This window comes from Carassius gibelio, chromosome B23 (genome assembly GCF_023724105.1).
Source record: "Carassius gibelio isolate Cgi1373 ecotype wild population from Czech Republic chromosome B23, carGib1.2-hapl.c, whole genome shotgun sequence".
Lineage (NCBI taxonomy): Eukaryota > Metazoa > Chordata > Actinopteri > Cypriniformes > Cyprinidae > Carassius > Carassius gibelio.
Genome location: NC_068418.1, coordinates 14,026,392 through 14,038,156, shown reverse-complemented (window position 1 = coordinate 14,038,156; position 11,765 = coordinate 14,026,392). Strand labels below are relative to the sequence as shown.

The 11,765-nt window shown below is 37.5% G+C and overlaps 1 protein-coding gene across 4 annotated transcripts; it reads right to left on the bottom strand.

Moving 5' to 3' along the window:
- Positions 1 to 1,245: 1,245 nt before the first annotated feature.
- Positions 1,246 to 9,831, bottom strand: slmapb (sarcolemma associated protein b). 4 transcript variants are annotated; one of them, XM_052594217.1, is made up of 10 exons: positions 9,684 to 9,831; positions 9,236 to 9,298; positions 7,612 to 7,737; positions 6,855 to 6,929; positions 6,465 to 6,770; positions 5,243 to 5,438; positions 3,474 to 3,633; positions 3,129 to 3,263; positions 2,489 to 2,576; positions 1,246 to 2,065 (listed from the first exon to the last, which is right to left on the bottom strand). In XM_052594217.1, the coding sequence occupies exons 2-9, from the start codon at positions 9,285 to 9,287 to the stop codon at positions 2,493 to 2,495; spliced, it is 1,134 nt and encodes a 377-aa protein (XP_052450177.1). In that variant the 5' UTR covers positions 9,288 to 9,298; positions 9,684 to 9,831; the 3' UTR covers positions 1,246 to 2,065; positions 2,489 to 2,492. The 4 variants fall into 4 exon arrangements, with proteins under 4 accessions (XP_052450177.1, XP_052450178.1, XP_052450179.1 ...); XM_052594218.1 differs by lacking the exon at positions 9,684 to 9,831 and adding an exon at positions 9,406 to 9,433; XM_052594219.1 differs by lacking the exon at positions 2,489 to 2,576 and having other exon boundaries at positions 9,684 to 9,830.
- Between the last annotated feature and the right edge of the window lie 1,934 nt (positions 9,832 to 11,765).

The following is an 11,765-nucleotide window of genomic DNA, read 5'->3' as shown; positions in this document are numbered from 1 at the left end:
GATTGTAGTTACATCAGTGCTTAAAGAATGTATTTACTAGGAAGACGGGGTCAGAAACAGGATCCTGAGGCCTGGGGAATTCAGCTAATTCCCACCTGCAACCAGATGAATGTCTGACATCACTGTTGCTGATAACCTTATCGCTGGTGACGTTACTCTTCATATACTCCAGAATAAACTGAGCGTATTATTGCCAGAGCTCTTTTGATCGGGGCACGTCCTCGTATTTCCCATGCGGTGTTGAGAAGGGATGACTCATAAGGGCGGACTGCATTACACCATGGAAGCGTGTGCCTTTATAACAAACTTGGTTATGGGGACATCAATTTGCAGGGGTGAATTCATGTGCCCAGAATTCGTTTTTGCCTTAATGTATATTGTAAATCTTAATAATCTGCAAGGTTATTACAGGCCTTGGTATCAATTTCCCAAATTGTTTTCATTTGGATTCACAAGCTCTAGATTTGATTCATTTCAGTTATACAGTACATGTCCACTCTGCTTACATAGTTTTACAGTAAGGCACTATTGCATTACAAGAACTGCCTGAGTTACTCATTTCTGGAATCAGACTACACTGACCACTTGCAATGTTTTTGACTCGCTAAACAGAACCAGCTCACTTTTGTCTCACGACTTCACGGTTCATTTGTTGTAAAAACCAAGACTAACACTAGTGCTGCCAAGTCTGCAGTTTTCATGCAGGTTTTTTTTAAGTCCACGTTTTAAAGCGATCTCTCTATCTTGCCATTTTAAAGGAGGGAACCTCAGACAGAGTGGAAAAAACATAGAAAAAAAAACACTATTGGGCTAGTTTTCAACAGCAATTGAGCTGGTTTTGTTTAGCAACCCTGGTTACACTATCTCACCATTTCAAAGTAGGGGACCCCCAACAATGGGGAAAAACCCCCAAAAAAGAAAAACGCAATTGTGATAGTTTTCACTAGCAATTGGGCTGTTTGTTTCGCAGACCTGGTAACCCGGGTCACACTGTATGTTTTTAATTCACTAAAAACAACCAGCTCATGCGAGACATTTGTTTGTAAATCAAACTACAGTGGTCAAATTGTATATTGCAAAGCCAACTAAAGAAAATATATTTCTTGCCACACCATGAAATAACAAATAATGGTTGTTATTGGATTTACATGCAATACAGACTGAAACTCAGACTGACACAATATAACAGCTTTTTCTGTTGTAATATAAACTAACATATGTATACAAATTAAACGGGGACTGAACTTCACTTTTGCTTATTTATTGCAATTATCACATCTGTTAGATCGGGTAGTTTTTGCGTCAATCTCTGTACAAGTAATAAACATAAATCATAAACACTCTATTAGGTCTCTTTTCGAGACATTAGCGCTCTTACGTTTTAAGTAAACAGTGCTCATCATCATTATCATCATCATTTAATAATATGTCAAATCCTTACCACAATAAAGTACAGTGCATAGACTAATCACTAATGGCTTCGTATAAGGTGCAAAGACACATAGACATTATATGGTAGATTTAGGCCTTTAAGCCACAAAACATATGATCAAGTTAAAACTTAATGGATCTCAACGCTCTTGAATATGTTATTGCAGTGGGCTTTACAATTCTGAAACAATTTCTCATGGAAATGTTCATTCAGGGAGGTATAATCGTTTGTTTATCTAAGGTTATGTTATATAAGGCAATTCACTAAGTGTTTGTTTGGCAAAGCGACAATGTTGGATAAAATATCAGTTGTAAGCCAGATTCTTCAAAAAGCAATGCATACAAAAAATGATACATGGTGCAAATATGGGAAGCTTGTGACATGTAATTATTCTAAGGCCTTCGATACTTGAGTAAAAAGTGGCATTTAAACACTCGTTACTCAAACTAACACCACACAGACTAAAAGGATACAAATGGCAACACGTCTGAGGAACATTTACTAGGTATGCATGTCACGGTGCGTGTGCTTGTTACTGGTTCATCACGTGGTTCATTTTGAGGTCTTTGAAAGCAAATACCCCGTCACGGCAACGGTCACAGCAGCGACGGGCATCCACCGGATCCATTTTCCCTGCGAGAACAAACATACAGATGACATCGCCTGTAGTACCACATCACCTATCAGAACTAGGTTACAATCAGGGATGCACATGAGCTGAGACGGGCACACAAAAGCCACAAGGACAGGACGTGAAGGTCGAGACACACAAGACGAGGACAGCAGAAGACGTACGGTGGAGGACAGAGAGAGCCAGGATGCCTCAGAGCTACGCTGGAAAACTACAACCTACAAAATGGAGTTGATTTGTTAGAGAAACTTAGTGTGCATTTTATAAAACAAAGTGGACCTGTAGTAGGGAAACAGAAGCATTTGGCCAACGACTGGACAGTATTTGGTAGCTTAAGCTGAGAGGATTGTTTAGTGGTCATGCATAGCCCTGAGGATGATGGATGCTTAAGCAGAGGAATGAGACGGGACGGGAGCACTGTGTACCTTTCTACCACAATGGGCCCAAGCACCAATACAGCAAAGCCAGGACAAGGCCGATGGCTACGGCTAGGATGGGCTGCAATAAAGACAGCTAAAGGAGGGAAGGGAGGGATATTACTGAATGAGTGGTGTGTGTTTATTATGTGCACTATTATTGGACTGGTGAATTTAACTGTTATTAAGATAAGGAAATCAAAAGGTGAAGTGTGTAACTGATTTATAGTTAAAACTCTTCCCCTTTTCCAGTTCAATGTGCAAAGGCAACGCAGATGTTTGTCTAAGCGTGATGCTTGCATGCATCCTGAAGTATATTTTGCTCTGAGATAAAAGTTAATAATCACAACACATGTTCAGTTTTATTTTCTCTTCATGTCATTTTTTTTAAGAAGTACATGTGGAAACCTGTGTGCAGTTCCATTTGGGGTTGTTGTTAGCCACAGAAATTACACACTGCACCTTTAGGCTATACAAAATGTTTCAACAAACTGTAAGAAGTGCATTGTCAAACAAATGATGCTATGTTTTTCAGCGCTGATTTCAAGGGAAAAAAAAACAATGCGATATGCACGGTTTCCTCTTGAACTGTCCCTATTGTCAGTGCCATGGTTAAACAACATCAGCATTACGTGGATTGAACACTCACATGGTTTTCTTTGTCCTGCAGAAGCCTCAGGCGCTCTTGGCTCTGCTGCAACTGCAGATTGAAGGAGCGTTTCTCCTCCTCTGCATTCTCATACTTCTCCCTGAGGCCTGACAGCTCTGCCTGGATCTCCTCATACTGAGAACAAAAGAGAGAGAGAAGGAATCTTTCAGATTGAGCAATGAGCCTAGTCAATAAAACACACACACGCACACACACACACACACACACACACACATTGTGAGTCCAGGGGCCAGGTCTTTTTTTAGGAGCAGAACTCTTTTGTGACGGGCCTGCTAATGAGTCTCAGCCCTACTTTCTTTCTTTCACAACTACGATGGGAATAACCTCTTTCTGCAGTTCTTTGATCCTGCTATTGCTTTGCTCCAGCTGGCTGGTGGCTCTCTGGTGTTCCTCCTGCAGGACGCTCAGTCGTTTCTCCAGGTCTGCCTGCGTCTTCTCCAGAGTCTTGACCGTGTTGCTCAGGCTTGTGTTCTGTTTCTTGGAGCTGTGGGCAGGATGCAGGTTCAGATTCCAGAGAGATTACATCACAAGTCTGCAAAAAGAGCTCGTCTCCTATTTAAAGGTGAAGTGTAGGGCTGGGTATTGACTCGATATGATTACATCCTGAAACGCAAGTTCATTTATTTTGATTTCTTTCTTTATTTGGTTTAATTTGATATCAAAGGGAGAAAAACAGACTTCTCTCAACTAAAGCTGTACAGGGATCTCTGTCAGTTTACTATAATATCAATCTATGACCTATCACACCGCATTAAAGAGCATCAAAACAACATTTCATTTTTGTAATACAGTTGACAAAGAGCTCAACATTGTTTCATATTGAAAGTAACAAAGTACAAAGCTTACTGAGAATACTGGATGGGAGGCAGCTAAAACTAAAAGATGGTTTGGTTCATCAAAATGAGAAGAGATTAAAGGGATAGTTCACCCCTAAATGAAAATGATGTCATTAATTACTCACCTTCATGTTGTTACAGACACTAAGACATCTTTCATCTTCAGAACACAAATTAAGACATTTTGATGAAATCTGAGAGCTCTCGGACCTTGTGTAAGCAACAAAGTAACTACCACATTCAAGGTCCAGAAAGGTAGTATAAGACATCATTAAAATAGTCCATAAGAAATCAGTGGTTCAACCATAATTTATGAAGCTATGAGAATACTTTTTGTCCACAAAGAAGACAAAAATTACTACTTTACTTGATTTCTCCTCTTCTGCGCCAGTCTTCGCGTGTTAACGACAGTATAACACATGCCTGAGCATTTCCTTGTATTCTTCTAGCTTGATAACATTAGAATTGAACCACTGATGTCTCATGGACTATTTTAACGATGTCCTTGCTACCTGTCCGGGCCTTGAATGTGGAAGTTGCATTGCTGTCTACGCGGGGTCTGAGAGCTCTCAGATTTCATCAAGAATATCTTAATTTGTGTTCTGAAGATAAACGAAGGTCTTACCAGTTTGGAATGACATGTGGGTGATCAATTAATGACAGAAATTTCATTTTTAAGTCAACTATGTCTTTAAATCTATATCGTAAACCCAGTCATAGAGAAGTGCCATTTTTTCCATGTTTAAATACTTTCTCCTACTCCATTTTAATATCTGACGATAAGTGAGCCTCTGTACAAATAATTCACCCAAAAATTAATATTCTAACATGCCTCACTCATCCTCAACCTGTATGGCATTATTCTACATGAAACATGAAAAAAAAAAAAAAAACACCAAAAGCACCAAAGCCATGAGGTTAAAGACTTTAAACATGCCCCTATTTTCGTAGTGTCACAAAAAAACCTGAGTGTGAGTAAATAAAGGCAGAATTATAACTTTTGGGTGAGCTATCCCTTTAATTTCCTAAGAAGTTTAAATGTTGTGGCTCTACAATAATTTTTGTCTTTGAACATGTCGAACATGGCAACACTGACTCAACTAATAGCATGTGTTTAGGTTGGGAATCTGTATGAACAATCTATTTTAAAGGCAGTTAGTAATCATATTTGGTGCTTTTAGTGGCATGGGCATGACACACTTCACCTTCAAAGTACCAGGTATATGAATGAACTGTAAATGCGGTCATAGACCAGACCTGTCCAGCTCTTTCTCCAGCTGCTGCTGTTTCTTCAGTAGCTGTTCTTTCTCTGAGCGCAGGGTGCTGCTCTCACTCTGCAGGCTGATCTTCTCTTTCTGCTGTTTATCAGCCAGCTGCTCTCTCTCTGACCTCAGAGATGCACACTCCCTCCTCAGGCTCTCACAGTCCTTCTGCAGCCGCTCCAGCTCGCTCGCTGCATCACACACACACACACACACACAATTAAATACATACCCAAAGACATGCGCACGCACACACATGCACACACACTGACTCACAAGGCTACTCTGTTACATAACGGTGGAAGAGATGTGAGAAATGGGAGTCATCTTCTGAATATCTGTCGGATTTCTGCAAACACTGTTGTTGGATGAACCTAGGGCTTGATTGTAACCTCCACAAACACATTATATCATTCATCATTCTGAGAAGGGAGGACTAATTCCCCAAAGAGATTATGAATGTGAAGACATAAAACTGCTTTTATTGGGAAAAAATACAGAATATTTGTACGATGAAGCTAGTCATTTATTTATTTTTATTAATTTGTTTTATTAAAATCTTAATCTTGAAATTTTATTTATTTTTATAGGGAACAGGTTACATCTTTGTATCCTGATTAAATGAATACTTTCAACACTGTACAATAATGTTTGTATCATTATTATTATTATTATTATTATTAGATGGTCAGAAAAAATTGTGATGTGTTAATGCCAAGTTGATGAAGAATATATTTAGTCTTTTTTAATAAAGGTATTGTTTTTAATTTGTAATGTATAGTTGTTGTTATTGATATTATTATCATCATCATCATTATTATAAACGGCTTAGAAAATCTGATCATGCAAATTTGATAAATCATATTACAATCATACAGTATTTGTAATGTATAGTTATTATTACTACTACTGCTAATAATAATAATAATAATAATAATAATACATACTATGATGATGGTGATTGTTATTAAGTGCATGAAGTGTAGGAATTAAGATTATTATTCATTAATTTTATGATTATCAAATCCAATATTCTTATTAATGTGAAATATAAATATAGGTGAATTTGCATTTAGGTATACACAATACATGGATGAGAAATGTTGATGTCCTTACTTGACTTTTACTATTTAAAGAAAGCAGTTTTAAGATTTAGGCTTAAAATGCTATCGGCCAGTCATCTGCAAAAAGACAGAGGCCTGTGGGGTTGTGGGTACCTTGCTGCTTTGCAGCTCTGTCTCTCTGCTGGTTCTGCTGCTGGTGACTGGCCTGTACACTGTCGAGCTCACGCTCATACTTGTTTGCAGCCAACTGCCATTTCTCCAGCTCGGAAGTTAGCGTCGCTAGGTTCCCTTTCAGTGCGCTGACCTCATGCTCTCGCTCGGCTGCAGTTTTCTCCATGGTGCGGCGCAACACCTGCACTTCCTCCTGAGCTGTGTGCGCTTCCTGACGCAGGCTGAAGATTGCGCTGTCCTTCTGATCCCTGAGATTCTCCATATCTTCCTGCAGCTTCTGGAGCTGAGCTGAATGCACATGTAGACGCAAAGGCATATTGGTATAATACATGGTTTAGTAAATATAACACATGCACACGCTCCTTGACTTACTCTGTAAGACCTTTATCTGTTTTGCTGACTCCTCTGCCTGCTGCTTATTGCCTCTTTTCTCCTCCTCCAATAGACCTGTAATATACAGCACAGGTCACTAGGGGGACCTTTTGAGCATGACTGCCATTCCAAATAAATTTCTAATTTTCACAATCTTATATAAATAATATGCATACAATAATTAATATTCAAAAACTAAAATAAAAAATAATATTTTAAAACCATGTAATATTTATAATTGTTTAATATAATTACTATATATATATATATATATATATATATATATATATATATATATATATATATATATATATAAATACACACACACACACACACACAGTATAGTCAGGCAAAGTTGAGCACTGATCTAGAATCAGTTTTTGTCTCAAATTTAAATATCTAAAACAAAATTCTAATTCATACTCAAATGTGAGTAGTTTCTGTGCAGTTAAGGCTACTGTATATAAGTTGTTGTTTTTTTTACAGTGAAACAAGTTTCAAAATCATTCTGATGGTACACTTCTAACAAGGCGAATGTCTTCTGTTTCTTTCCCAAGCTCCCTACTCAAAAGTCTGTTCTCGGAGTATGTAAGTTTGGTGATTGGGAATGAAATACCACAAAAAGGGTGGATTGCAGCAATAAATGCAATAATACAGCTATCCACTGTAATTCGACAGTGATGCGTTTACAACAGTGAATTCCACTCTTCAAAGTTGCACACAACTACATAGAGCTGCTTTAAAGTCCCTCTCTTACCTTGGAGTTCAATACACTTGCGTTTGCCCAAGTTGGCCTGTTCATTGGCTTCCTGCAGCTCCTGGTTCAGCTGCTGAATGACCTTCTCAGACTCACTGGCCTCCACAGTGCTCCTGTTCAGCTCATCTGGAGAAATGATTACACATCCACCGCTGATGACTTCTAATGGGAACTATTACATGCATAGTTAGACACTATTATGGTGCTCTGCTGTAAGAGAATCACTCTTCCGTCAACCGTTAATGGCGATCGGTGTCTTTATCTCTGTATCAGCATCACGGAGTTGCATTTCAACTTTGCCGGATTGTTCTGCCCTCTGACGAAGTGCAAACCATGTCTCCAAAGGTTAATTAAATCAGAATGAATCGCATGGTAATTTCCCTGGAGGTCAGAAAATGGGCCTATTCCATGAATTAATAACTTGACTCTGAATTGATCTATCCTAAAAACATAATGTCATCAACAGGGATCTGCAAGAAGGATAGCTGGGGTTTTAATAAGCTGCCATTTGAATAAAAGTTTAAAAGTTCTAATGTTATACATTTTATAATGAATCATAAATGAAGTCTTTAGACTGCTATAAAAAAACATTAATGAAGATTTTCAACTGATCCATTGCTCTGTAAATGTTACAGTACATTTACCGGCTGTAATTTAGATTGCCTAAACTTAGAAACAAACCTGCTCCTCTTCCTCTAAATATGGGTTGCTGAAAACCAGGCCATCTTATCAAATGCTCCAGAAAGGTATGACCTCATCTCACGAACTCAAGGGTGTATACCATATATGGCCATATCAAGGACATATCATGGCAATCAGAGAGACGGAATTCCAGAAAATTGAACTTCACATGCCTTGCTTGCATGACTAAGCTAAAATACCGAAGCCTGTGCAGGCCAAACACAACTGCCACAGCAGAGAGGTCGGAGCCATAAACGTTTCAGGAGGTACTGAGGTGGGTAATGTTTATTGATGCCATTCTGCATCAAAAACTCAATCTCTCAGCAGGGTACGAGGACACATAGGAACACTCTGTCCTAATTTATATTAGAGTCTGTGGAGGAGGAAGACAGACATGCAGACAGGAAAACAAAGTCAGATAGACAAAATTTCTGCCATGATTAAAGTATTAGCACAGGCTGGAAAACCGCTCCAGCCAAAACCATTTCATTGCAGGAAATGACAACAAAACTCTGCCTTGCATGATTAAATTGCATAATAAAACGATTTTAGTAAAACTACTTTGCATTCAACTACTGAAGTGCACTGCAAAAATATAGTTAAAGCCAAACAGAAATTAACAAAATAAATATTAATACATCTTGTTTACCTCTCTATTTGTCCTTTTTTCATTGTTAAAAATAATAAAAAATCATTATAGAAATCATTGATGCGATATTTAAAAAATACATCACAGACACATACTCCAACCCTGCTCAAAATTAACTAGATTTACATAGTTAAACAATCTATATTTCAGAAACACCAGTACTTTGACATACTGTAAGAAAAAAAAAAAGGTTTAATATCCTATAAATGAATCCCTAATGGGACAGTAAAACACTATAGCATGGTTCAAAGCACTTCAACAACTATAGAAACTTTGCAGTAATGTGGTTATTACCTTTGATAAGAGACACTTTATTAATAGGATCTTTCAGCTTCTGTTCCTCCATTGTTTTCCCCACTGTAACAAAGGAAGCAATAATGTTAATGTTACTGTAAAACATTAACTTAATCGCTCTTTTTTTAGATATCATAGTAACTGGCTAGAATAGTAAAGAAAATAATTACAAATTTCCAGGTGATGCTAATTATGACTATATGGCAAGACAATGTGTCGGAAAACGGGAAAAAAAAATAATAATTCAGTTTACCTAGATGGCAACAGATTTTTTTAAAAAAACAAACACAGGTCTTCATTTTTTCCAGTTTAAACGTCAAATCATTGCCCACATTCAAAGCATAACGTCATACCAGTTATATAACACAGCTTAGCGTCACTGTATCAATTAAGAAGACTACTCATCACCTTCACTTAAGTCTGAGGAGGACTAAACAGATGCGTTTACCTGTAGACTCGTGATGTCACGTCAGCCGGTGCAGAAACAGAGCTGCAATATCCAAGCTTCTTTAACTATCGATTCGCTCCGGTGATGAGAACTGGACGAGTCCATTCTGAAGCGCGGGGGGCATCGACGCATCTACATATTGTGTCTAGGGGTTCACCTGACTAAACGAGACAGCGAAACGTTTGCGTGGAAAATAATACGATATAAAACCGCTGCTGAAGTATATTTTATCCTGAGTGGTTGTTTTATTTGCGGAAATTATTTGGATGCGTTGTCATGTGACGCCCCCCGGAGGTGGTGGTCTGGAGGTCTCGCTTACAAGCGTCCCGAGGCATCGGAAAAGAGGCTGCAGCTGCATGGTAGAAAACACTCAGGCCCATTGTTTCACTCATTAACGCGTCTCTTATGTAAAAACGTTTAACAATAGTGGTCATTCGTGCTTGTATCAGTGCCAAATGCCAACCAAAGCACTGTGATTTAATAAATTATAAGTATTAGTGACATCGTGACACGCCGATCATTTGAAGGTGAACATAAAAGCAAACATGCACCCCCTTTTTCTTAACAACTACATGCATTTATTTATGGTCACATATTTATTTAATAGTTTAGAGGGTATCAAGATGTAAACAACACTGATTTTGAGTGCTGATTATATTTAAGATTACATTAATCTGTTTTGCATCAGGAAGGTCTGGGTGCTTCTGCTTCCATTTTTCTCAGTAACTGACTGGCCATTAACTGATATGGGTCAACACCATCACATTTAAAAAATTTGTGACCTTATATATAAATATTGACAAATTATATATATATATATATATATATATATATATATATATATATACATATACATACATAATTATTATATTAATTACATTAGACATATTGAATTTCCAGTGCCATTCCATTAAATCTCTTATGAATTAATTATGTTTCCTTCTTCAAGTTGACTTATGCTGGCTTCTTTTTCAAAATTTGACCAACCAAGGCGACTGATGTGGAACTAAGAGAGTTTGCCGTGCTCAGAGAAAAACCGAGAGGGTTTGTATGGATCTTTCCTTTGTTGTCATGGCCACAAAGCAAACCTGTCTCATTCATAGTTCTTGCCCACGTAAGTGCTGACTGCACAAGATGGACTGAGAAAAATCAGACCCAATCACCAGCGGAGAATATCACTTGGCTTGAAGTAACCTTGTCCAGTGCCATCAATATAACCTTGAATCCTTGAAAGGGATGAGTCATGGTCATAAATCCCTGCCATATAAGCATCCAGGAGCTTTAATGACAACAAAATGAAGACAAGTTTGTCTAAGATTTGAATCTAAAAATGGGCCTCAAGAGCCTGAATAATTCAGTGTTTTGTAGGCTAGAATAAGAAGATTAGACTATTTCTCGATCACTCCCATTTTCTTTGATCCTCTTTATAATACTTTATATTTTTATATTCACTATTAAGTAAAACAAACAAACAAACAAACAAACAAAAACCATTGGAACAACATTTAATGGTTTTAAAAAGGTTAGCAAAATACTTATAAATTAATGTTGACATTTCAGCAAGATTTATATGTTGAATCAATATAATGTCATCATTGATATAGAAAGGAAAATCTACCTTTTTAATTATCATAATAATAATAATGATTATTTTATATATTTTGATCATAAGGCCTCTTCAAAAATCTAATTGTGTATCATCATTATTAGCAATCTATAGCCCAAGTGCAGGCAAAAGTGAAGTTTTGGGGTTTATTTTGTGATAATGACCAGCTGATTGTACATGATCCAGAATATCAACATCCTTTTTGATCCTGGAACAACATTCCAATCAACCAATCAGAATTGAGATATAACTTTTCAGAAAATGCTTGTTTTAAGCTTACAACCAGAGTTAGGTGCTTCTACACCCTTGCTAATCAGTTATAATTTCTTACTGATTTTAGGAATAAATTGTGGGTAGGGTTAGGTTTAGGGGAAGGGATAGGGTTAAGTCTATATTTTTGGACAATAATGTTGATCCAGGATCAAAAGAAGATGTTGATCCAGGAAAATGCCTTACTTGTAATTAATATTGATGGG